This window comes from Micropterus dolomieu, linkage group LG10 (genome assembly GCF_021292245.1).
Source record: "Micropterus dolomieu isolate WLL.071019.BEF.003 ecotype Adirondacks linkage group LG10, ASM2129224v1, whole genome shotgun sequence".
Lineage (NCBI taxonomy): Eukaryota > Metazoa > Chordata > Actinopteri > Centrarchiformes > Centrarchidae > Micropterus > Micropterus dolomieu.
The window spans coordinates 27,196,583-27,208,103 of record NC_060159.1 but is presented as its reverse complement, the minus strand read 5'-3'; the positions used below and the strand labels follow the sequence as shown (position 1 = coordinate 27,208,103).

The 11,521-nt window shown below is 42.4% G+C and overlaps 1 protein-coding gene across 1 annotated transcript; it reads left to right on the top strand.

The window, feature by feature from the left end:
* Window positions 1-4,649: 4,649 nt before the first annotated feature.
* On the top strand, window positions 4,650-6,264 carry cited2 (Cbp/p300-interacting transactivator, with Glu/Asp-rich carboxy-terminal domain, 2). Its single transcript, XM_046061171.1, has 2 exons — window positions 4,650-4,774; window positions 5,098-6,264. Exon 2 carries the CDS (start codon window positions 5,160-5,162, stop codon window positions 5,787-5,789), a length of 630 nt encoding a protein of 209 aa, XP_045917127.1. The 5' UTR covers window positions 4,650-4,774; window positions 5,098-5,159; the 3' UTR covers window positions 5,790-6,264.
* The last annotated feature ends 5,257 nt before the right edge of the window (window positions 6,265-11,521 follow it).

Genomic DNA, 11,521 nt, shown 5'->3' with positions numbered 1-11,521 from the left:
TTCTGATGACGTCACAATGAAACATGTGTCATAACGCTCGCCAAGCGGCTACTCGGACATGCCCTCAAAAACAGCGGAGGAAAATAACTGAGCTGCAGCTCACAGCTCTCCTCTCCCTTCCAAACACTAGCTCCCCTCCAGGCAGTCAGTGGACATAAAGTTGTTCCTGTGATGTAGAGACAGAGCTCAGTTAAAACTTTATGGATACAGATTAATAACTCACCGCTCTGAAACTCTCGCTCCAGTCCATGTTGCTAAGCTGGTCGGCAACACGTACAGCTGAACCCGAGCTGTTTACCGGCTTCTCCCTGACCCGCCCTTCTCTGCTTCTGATTGGCTAGTAGTCCTTAACTAGGAACTGAGCATGTGCAACTCCCAACAAAGATTATTTAGAGACAAGATGCATCACTCCATAGGTAAAACGAAGCCTCCAACACAGGCTGAAAAGAGGAGCTGCAGCAATGTGCAGTATGACAAATATATGGTGTTTTTTGAAAATTAGACCATTTGTAAACCTGTTCTGGTACAACCTCTAAATAGGATTTTGAACCTGAAAATGAGCAGAATACCACCTCTTTAAACATTTTTACTTATGAGGCACTCTGTAAAGAGTTTCTAGAGAAAGGTATAAGTTAGGGACACACACAACTTGATTCTTATTTTTAGCATCATTTCATCTCAACGCACAGATTAAAATGACAATGTGAAAGAAGTCGCTTGTATTGAAGAACTGAAAATGCAGATTCCCTTGATTTTACTGAGCGTTGTAGTGAGTGAGTATCAGCTCATTGTTTATCTGTCCCGCCTACAACTTTACTGTTCTGGTTCACTCTGCACGCTCGCTCTCATGGTTATGAGATAAAGCTGTGAAAGAAAAAACACCCAACACAACCTGCTCAGCAGCAAACAGCAGGCAGACACAGTTAGCGACGAGCTGCAGGAGCATTTAGAATCTAAAGAGCCAGATAATTCACCCGAGCTCAGCTGATGGAGACCAAAGACAGAGCTAAAAGAGAGATGATGGGACTCACGTTCATCCGGTGACGCAAATACCACTCCAAATAAATAACAGATGTTGCTCTGTAACCGCTGGATGTGAAAACAGTTTGCTAACAGGTTCAACATATCAACATGAACGTACAATTTGTCAGAACTGAGACTTCTCCTCCTCCCAGTGGACTGGGACCGAGCACAGCCGAGAGATCCATCCAATCTTTGTTGACATATTTCAGTGTTCAGTCTTTCATTACAGCTACAGCTGAACATATCCGTATTTCCATAATATTTCCATAATATGAAGACGTTGTATACTGATTCGTTGCAGTCCGGAGGTGTTTGAAGTCTGCATTTGTTGCACAGCTTCGTGCTCAGATCTCAGCTTGTGAGTCAGACCTGATCTTCCTGCTGCTTTCTGGCCTTATTAGAGCTTTCGATTGCAGCTGACAGGACTAATTACTGGAGGGAGGAATTACTAATGCTTCTTGATGCAGACGTAACCTCTGGTGGCCTTTACCGCACGCACATACTCCAGCTGCATAAATTAGTGGACTAGCAGAGCCTGTATCCAAACCATCTGCACGGTAATCAAACTTCACAGCTGTTTGAGTCTTGAGTCTGGAGCCTTGCCAAAATGACACACTACTATTTGATCTGTGTGTCGGCTTGTCAGTGAGAAAGACAAATGACTATATGCACCTCTCAGCTTTCATTAATCTGATTAAATGTATTGTTCGGATGTTACAGTTTGATGCTCGCCTGCTGACTGGCACATTTGACTTCCTTTCACAACATTTTCCAAACCGTCAGGATCCGATCCACCTCTCTGGTGTGTAAATCAGAAACTCTACCTGTACTTTAGCTCTGAATCGCAAACTGAACTGTCTGTCTGTTTGTCCAACATGTTCAGAGTTAGATATCACTACAGGCATTGGATGGATTGCAGATTTGAATGGTTGGACCCTAGATGATGGTGAGCAAAGCAAATGCCAAATGTGCTGTGGATTTTCAGGCCTTGAGACTAGATGTCCTCAAATAGTCACCTGACCCTCTGCGCACTCACTCCTCATTACCCTTTTAGCCCCACGTATATACTGTATCTGTCAAGTTCCCAAACCTTAACCAAGTTGTTTGAGTGCCTACACGTACAGCAACCATAATAAACCTTCAGATATTGTAAGAGAACTAATTAAAATGTTGTAATTGAATATTTTACAGATGTGTTCAGTGTGAATGTTCTGTGACTTGCCAAATACGCTCATTAACAACACATCCTCATTATGTTGATAAAAACACAAATAAACAGATAGAGTAGTCAGGATATGGCAATAAGAAAACAGACTACAGTGTCACAAGATTTAGATTACAGCTGAAAACACATCTGCAAGAACATTTTACAGAATGCAAGTGTTTAGAAGTAGAGTAGTGCCTCATACATCATTTAAAATTTATGAACAAAATGCACCACCAGGCAATTTTAGTGCAGTACAGAGAGAAAGAAGGGCGGCTGGCCAAAACACACACACACACATGCCAGCTGACCAACTGGGTGGTGGTAGACCCAATGAATCAAACATTTGTCTTCATCACTGTTACCATCGCGACGTGGGGAAATGAGGCGTGGAGGGTAATGGAAGAGGGCGCAAGCACAGAAAGTGAAAGGGAGGGAGGGAGGAGAGGTGGTTTTGCAATTTTCACATTTTACGCTGCTTAACACTTCAATTAAACCAGTAAATGGACCAAATTACTATACACAGCGAAAGCGAAAATAGAGACCTACTTTTACCCAGAACTGCAGAGTTCACATATGAGATATTATATTAGCTATTATATACTGTGTCACTATGCTTTTCCATGACCAAACATGTCTCTGTCTACTCATAACTTTACCACGTGATAATTTCACCCCTCATAAGATAAATTGGTTTAATTTATGTTTAGTTTTTTCTTTGCTTTGAAATTGAAACGCACATAGTTTATCTGTGTACAATTGCATTAATCCATAAATTGAGCTAGTGTTTTCATTTACTTCACAAATAGATGTAGAACTTCTAGGTTCTCACATTTCCCTTTTTTAACCTCACTTCTAGTGGAAATAAAAAATACTATCCCATTTCTACTACTGCCTGTGTCCGTTTGGTTAAAATGATGAACTGGAATTTCACTTTGTGATTATAATGTTGAATGCACCAAACTGAAATATATACATATATATGTGTTCATTTAGAACAAGCTGTAAAATAATCCCCCTAAAATAATCAGCACCGTATTGTGGATGAGGGGTTTGTGAGTCCCTGTGATCATGGCAGCTGTGTTGCTCCTTTTCAGGAGGGAGATCTAGGAGGGGATGCCGGCGAGCGTCTGGTGAGCGAGGCTTGACCCATGGGGCTCAGCAACATGATGGATCTCCTGGGCGCCTTCCTTAGGAGGTATTCTGCTTAGGCCTAATTGGGAGGAGACCCAAAAGGTAGACCCAGAACTCGCTGAAAGGCCATATCTCCTATGGCCTGGGAACACCTTCGGATCCCCCAGGAGGAACTGGAAAGTTAATACCCTGCTTAGCTTGCTGCCACTGTGACCCGACCCCAGATAAGTGGAAGAAAATGGATGGATGGACAAGCTGAAACCAAAAAACGGGAAAACCTTATTTTTCAACTTTTCAAAACAACGTATAAATATAATTACCATTAAAATACCAATCTAACGTTTAAATTTAAACGCCTCCTGCTGGCTGGGAACACGGAAATGCTCACTGTGTACAATAAAGAAGCCTTGAAATCTTACCAAAAAGCCACTACGGCTCGTGTCAAAACTAAATTATATAAAATGTTTTATCAGCGGCGTTATTGTTAGCGGGGTTTCAGGCTGGTTGTTGAGACTCTGCAATGAAAAATATATATAAAATAGTTTTATATCAATGTACCAACTCTATAGAAGGAAAATGAGTGTGTAAATGTGTGAGTCGCAGCAGCCTAGTCTCATGATAAAGTCTCTTCCTGTTTAGATGTTTTATCTCTTAATCATCAGACCGAAAAATAAACCAAAACGGCAACCTGGGATTCATGAGATTTAAATCACTGAAGCATTTTTCGGTGTTTTTCTTTTTAGAGCAGTTTGTGTCTGTCCTTGTGGAAATGCCAAGAGACACACCAGGGGAGTAAGTTGAGGAGAGAGAGAAGAGAATAGTGGAGTAAGGAAGGAAGAATGAAAGTAGTGGAGGAGGGTGGCAGTGATTTGTAGAGGAAAAGTGGGAATGTTTGCAGTCTATTCTCTGATCTGGAGATAAGAGCTCAGAGAGGAAGAGATGAAGGTTTGAAGCCTCATCCATGTGTGCAGGACGGTCCCAAATCTGGGATCTGTAACAAAATACATGACTTTAAGAGTCACTTTCTGTCTCCATCAAAGAGAAATAAATCCAATAAAGCAACTTGTGAAGTGATCCAGGTGATCCTGCTCCCATCCTGTCTTGCTGTTAAATGGAGGGTCACATCAGAATACATCATGTCGCCTCCGGTGCGTATCTCGCCCTCCCTTCCTCTCTCCGCTTGGCTGGATGACATCAGAGCATCACATCACTTTTTATTTTTTATGTGATCAATACGCATGCGTGATATCGAACAGATGCTTTGGGGGGGTGGAAGCGGGCTGATCGCGTCGAGTTTCACAACACTCAGAGGACTGAAGTGACAAGTGCGAAGGAGCGAGTTTGGAGAAGACGTCAGTGTTTCCAATGCAGTGCGACTTTTGGAGGACATGTAGGCAACTTTGTTTTTGGACGGTGGGTGTCAGTTTCATACAGGATTAAGGAAGTCTATTTTTGAAATTGCATAAATTGTCTGTCTGTTCATCACGCAGCCCATTGAAAGCACGCATGTGTATTTCATGTCAAATTAGTTAAACATGCATCATGTCTACAAATAAGTTACAGCGTGGTCATTTCATTTCAGATGTTGCATTATGTGCTTCTAATAGGTAAATATTATGTATCCATTCTGGAGAGAAAGCTACTTACTCCTGCAGCAGTGAGGGGCACTTTATGAAGAGGGGGGCTGTTGGTGATCAGAGTGAGACAAATTCTCTTCCCTTTCTCCCATATGGCAGTGAACGTCACTTCAGGTCTGTTCTCACGGATCTTTTAACAGCTGACGGAGCCTGTGAATATCATGATGACCCATGCTGGTGAACTCGCCGCCCTGCCCCGCACCGCCTACCGCGACCCAGCGCACACACAGCTGGGTAAAGGACAGTCCTCGACCTCACTTCACCTGCAGCGGCCGCTGCAGCTCGAATATGACGGACTCACGATGGGGCACCTCGGGGTGACCGATGTTGCGCATTCAGTCGGGAGCGCGCATGTGACCGTGGGGAACAGTAACGTGGTCCGTCACGGAGTGCGCATCTATTCCCACTTTCCAGGCCCCGGCTGCGCAGCGGCGTCACAACTGTCGGCCAGCAGACACCTGCAGAAACTGAACACGCAGTATCGGAATCACGGGCAACCGGCATTCCGTCACCAGGATCACATGAACGAGCCACAGACTGTTAACTACCCCGAGCGGTTTGGAGACGGCAGCGACTCGGCGCACTCCGGTGGGTCTGAACGGTCTCCGGCGGCACTCCAGGAACACGTCCCCGGAATAGACTCTGACCTGGTGGACGAGGAGGTTCTGATGGGTCTGGTGATAGAGTTCGGTCTGGACCGTGTGAAGGAGCTACCGGAGCTGTGGCTCGGACGCAACGAGTTCGAGTTGGTGGCGGACTTTGTGTGCAAACAGCAAACCAGAGTGAGCTGAGCCAAGAGAGGAAGTTCGTTTCAGGACCTGTGGCTGAAGCTACGGCAGAGCGCAGTCTGTGGGGTTCCTGCTCTACTGCCGGAGCGAGGACTTCTGATTACAGTGATGATATCCAAATCCACTGATCATCCATCTTTTGAACCCTGCCTTTATTTCTTATGTCACATAGCTACTTCATGCCTCAGCCAGGCATGCCAAAATATTTTCAGCAGAGGTTAAGTTTCTTGAAATATCATGATTAGGTGGCACTACACATGGTCTAGGTACCTTTTAACAAGAAAAACTATTTTAATGCAGTTTGAAGAGAGATTCCCTGACAAGGGAATTTGACTTTTCAGTATTTGCTTAAATACTCTGATTAATTCATTTTTTCTTGATGTTTTAATGTGGAGACATTTTATTGTTGAAGATACATAAATAGGGTATTTATTGTATGGATCAGAGTAGTTGAATGTTGCACCTGGACTCCTGCATAAATGCTGTTGTTATCGACCATACTGGAAATAAATAATGAACTTATATTGTGTTATCCTTGACATTGTGTGGATGTGTTGACCTGGGGTCCACCCTCTCACTGTGTCAAATAGATACTAGACACCCGTGGCCAGCAGAGGGCCCCCTACAGTCACAGCTTGCTAGTGGTGAAAACAAATTCACTGAAAAAGGAAAAATTAAATAAAATAAGACACCCGCCGCCATGTTTTTTAGCATAAAATTGAGAACTCTTTTTTTTTTTAAGTGCCAAAAAAAAGGATGTTTTATTAAAGAAACTATAAACAAATATTTACAAAATAGCTCAGTGGTGAGTGAGAAATGGAAAGGGATGAAGAGGGCAACGGAGGGTAGCAATCAAAGCCGGGGATGTGGAGCCTCATTGTTGGGGTTCAGAAGGATCAGTGCAGGCAGCCAAGCAGCCAGAGGCTCCCAGAGTTTTAGGCTGTTTTCTTGTATGCTGGGAGGGGCTGGGCGGCAGGTGAGATCTCTTAACCTCCGGGATCTTTTTGAATTTGAGGAGCACTGCATCTTGTGCCATTTTAACTTCCAGCAGTAGCCTATGCTGTGGTCCCACTGTAGCTGTCTGCCTCCAAATCTCCCCATCCTTCTTCTGCTTCTGAATGAGTGCCCGAATAGTTGCATTCTGTAAAGTGTTAAGTTCAGCTTATCCACTGTCTTTTGCAGAGCCGAGTTGCTCTGTTATCTTTTTCTGACTGCAGGATTGTAACCTCGCCATTCTTCCTGGCTTGAAGAGTCTTGTTCTCCTCAGTTAGAGTTGGAAAAAAGGGGGAGAAACACAATCAGGTTTTGGTTCTTTGAAATGGTGAAGGTAACAGGTTAACACACCGTTTAAAAAATACCCTTCATATCATGCTCAAGTGTCACGAATTAGTCTAGACGAGCGCAAAGCAGGAGAGAGCCTAAAGCGAGACACGGGGGAGCAGAGCTACAGTTCAGGGATTTTAATCCTCAAAAAGGAAAACAAGGCTTAGGCTGCTGGTTGTGGTGACTAGCAAAATCCAAAACAGGTATTTCTAATTCCAAAGCAGGCACAACACACATCAGACGATACGGGACAGAGACTGTATTTTAAAAAGCACAGATAGGCTATATACAAGGAATAACGAGCAGGGCGGGAGCAACACAGGTGACAGAGACGGACATGCAGGCAGAGTGATCAACAGGGGGAACAGGGCCCTGTTTCAGAAAGCAGGCTTAAACTCTGAGCTTATCCCTGAGCTCTGGTTTGATTGAGCCTGAGGTGGGAAACTCTGAGTTTGTGTTTCCAGAACAGCTGATCAGAATTAGTTCAGAAATATGAATGCTGCCGAAGCGGACCATGATTGGCTCTAAAACGCAGGAGTGGAGGAAGGATGTTCCTCACATCCTCACGTAGTGGATGTTAACAATATTAAGTAGACTACATTTTATACCGCATTGCACATTAATTAGCCTGTTTACCACACTGGGATTTCCTTAATGAATGATAAAGTGCTGGAATTCTCCTATTGCCCATTAAGCCTACATTCATTTTAAATAGACTACAGGCCTGTTTATTCAGCAATATTTAATTGAACAGATTAGACACAGTTTAGGCTCCTCATGTGGTTGTAAAGTCACAGTCCGACACAGTAGGTTGGTCTATTAATGACTTGTTTGCAGTGGAAAATGTGTCTAGGTTCAAACAGACTGTAAAGCTTTAGACGTTTATTTTACATTAATAAAATCTTGCTCATTTCGTATTTTATGAAATGGAAAAACTCAATTTTAAACTACATTTAGGCCTATTTGTTTCAGCTGCACCACAGTCATCCTCACTCAGAAATATTCACATCGTATCCAGTTGATAACTACGAATGTTCCAGTCAGTGTGACTACAATATGAAAGATTACTGTTCATTGATCAGTTTTATACAGATTAGTTTAAACAGTGCAGCACTGTAGCTCACGGTAAGTGTTTTTGTGCAACTGTTGCCAGCCTGACAGCTGCCTTAATGTCCACAGAGTGTGTTATAAAGAAGGACAGTGTAGCTTATAGATTTTATTCTGTGCTGAGGATACATTTACGATGTCCAAAGATAACTCTCTGTCCTTACATCGATGACAGATTGATTGTTTCTAAAGACATACTTGCGTTCCGATATGTGCTTTGATATCGACAACACGAATGAGGAAATGTCAGACAGCCGCTTCTGGCTCCGCAGGAGGAGTCAGAGACAAACTCAGTGTTTGTTGAAGTAAACCTCCTCTCGAGGAGGTCAGGTTCACAGCGTAAGTTGCCAGGGTTACAGAGTTTATCTGATCTCGCTCTCTGAAACCGAAAACCCAAAGTTTTCAATAAACCCGCTTTCTGAAACAGGGCCGAGATCAGAACAACTACACAGAACAAGTAGAAGACAAAACAACATAAACAAACTCCTCAAGACACAAACAGACCAAAATGCAAAAACACACCTGAGTAGACTGGACACAAGACAACAGACAGACAGGACTGAACCCCCAAAACACAGACTAAAAGACAGATACCGAACTGACCAATAAACAAGCTCACAGAGAACTTAACTAGACTAGGGGTGGAGGTGGCGCATAGATAAGATGCTTTGGTTTGGGAGATCTGGGTTCAATTCCTACTGTAAGACATCCACCATTGTGTCCCTGAGCAAGACACTTAACCCCTAGTTGCTCCAGAGTCGTGCGACCTCTGACATGCATAGCAATTGTAAGTCGCTTTGGATAAAAGCGGCAGCTAAATGAATAAATGTAAACATAAACTAGACAGAGCAGACAGGCAGACAGAAGTGACAGATAGAAGATGAATACTTGGTTTCAGGATGGACACTGGACACTTCTTTAAAAATCTATGCTAAAAACATATTTATTTGACCAGGCTTTTAACTCAGTTTAACATAATTTAACATAATGGGTCATGAGCATCACCATGCATGCTAGTTTTCTGTGTGGAAACAATAGACAGAGAGAGTTGTACAGCTTATACACCCTCAACAGTGCCAGAAACTATAATTAAGCTAGGGGTGGGAATCACCCCACGATTCGATTTTATCACGATACATAGGCTATGTCACAATACAATATTATCACGATACTTATGTCACGATACGATATTATTGAGATTTTAAATAATATTGTGATATATTGCAATTTATTACCTTTTTTCCAACTTCAAATTGTGACTGAAAAAGCAACAGATTTTATTTTTAGTACCAAAAAGTAAAATTCCATCCATCGTCAACCGCTTCTGCTGGAGCCAATCCCAGCTGACATCGGGCAAAAGGCGGGGTACACCCTGGACAGGTCGCCAGTCCATCGCAGGGCCACACATAGGCAAACAACCACTAATGCCTAAGGACAATTTAGGGTCACCAATTAACCTGGTCTGCATGTCTTTGGACGGTGGGAGGAAGCCGCGATAGTCGTGATACTATGCTGTATCGATCTTTTCTCCCAGCCCCAAATGAAGCCAATGAAAAGGGCACAGAATTGTGAACATTTGTCATGAATAGGGAGAATTGTGACCCAGGGAGGAAACTGGGAAAGGGCAATGACAAACAGGAGTCTCCCGGGAGGGTTGGCAAGTATACTTGTGAAGGGAAGACTAGATAGACAGAAGACTTTGGAACAACTAAAAATAGACCTAACTATAGATAAGATGTGATCTGTTTTGTTGCTCAGGCTCATTAAAACTCTGTCAGGAAGCTTTCCTCAAGCGAAGCCCGTCCCCCTTTTATTCCCCGTCAGAACACACTCCTGTTTAAGCACAAACACACAGAAACGCTGGTGTGACCCAGCCTCAGAGTGTGAGCTGAGCCTCTCGGGTTATTTTGGGTGTCAGCTGCCGTTCCGCCCGTCAGCAGGATCCTCCTCCTCCACCTCCTCTCCTTCCTCTGCCTCTCTCTGTCTCTTCTTCAACTCCTCTCCTTCACTTCACTGATCCTGGTAAGACACTTTTCATTCTCTGTCCCCTTTAGAAATCTCTCCTTTCAGTAAAGTGTCTCTCCATGTTTGCGTTACTGTTGCGTTTTAGTTGAAAGTGTGATTGGTTGTTACTTTTGTGCTTCTTCCTTCCGTAGACTTGTTTGGAAAAATGTGTTTTTATTCTTTAGAGGTATTAAAATGGTCTGCTAGTTGATTTAAATACATTCATATGCTACTAATCTGGTTTACTGTGTAATATAATGTATAATGAACATGGGAAAAACACATGGAGGGCTTCCATAATGGCTGCCATGGCACGATAAGTTGCTTTGTCACTGTCTTAAAGTCTGTAAATATTTTGTAAAGTCACTAGAACAATGTGTCCTCACGTCAGCATGTCAGAGCATTCAGCCACAGTTTGATAATACTTGCGTTTAAGACCTGTATTTATTTATTTTTTTATTTGATGATAATGTATGTAGTAGATTTTGGCAGCATGACACAAAAAGTGTTACAGTTTTGAGATATTGAGAAAATCTAAACATTTACGTGACTTTTTATTGCTTTTTTGAGCTTCAGGCTTTGTCATGTAAAGATTTTAGGACTTTTTGGCCTTTTTTTTATGCTGTTAGTCGTTAGAAACTCCTTAATTTCCAGGATTTAAAAACAGTCAGTCAACCATTTCTCATGATTCCAAGTGATTAATTTCTGCTCTCTTTGTTCAGCTATTTCAGCTACTTTTGCTCATCTTGATTTTAATTTATTTTCTTTTTTTATTACAAACAAATCAATGATGCTTTGGAAGCAGAAGCAGTGGCAAAATGGATATAAAATCTTTACATAAAAACCTAATTTGAAGATATGATATTTATGTCTGAAAAAAAAGATCCAGCTCTTGGGTTTCTTTTCAATAAAAGTTAAATATACTCAGAAATTCACAACAGTTCGGTCAACAAAGCAACAACAAGAAAACAAGGTAGCTCTTCTAAGATTGTCTGTTGTAGAAAACAACATAACACACTTCAGCTAAGCTTAATATGACTCACTTTGTTATTACGGGTTTGAGCACACATTTGGACTCTACATTCATCAAGTAAAAATATTGTGTCAAGTTTATTTTCATGTGGTTGACAGCTGAATTCAGGGGGAGGGTCGGGATTAGTTGGGCAATTTAATGGGTGGAGCCGGAGGGTCATTAAATCAGGAGGTTGGGGGGGGGGGGTGTATAACGTAAACAAACATCCTAATTCCCACATTTCTTATAGTATGTGTGTGTGTATTCAGTGTGTGTGTGTTGACCATAT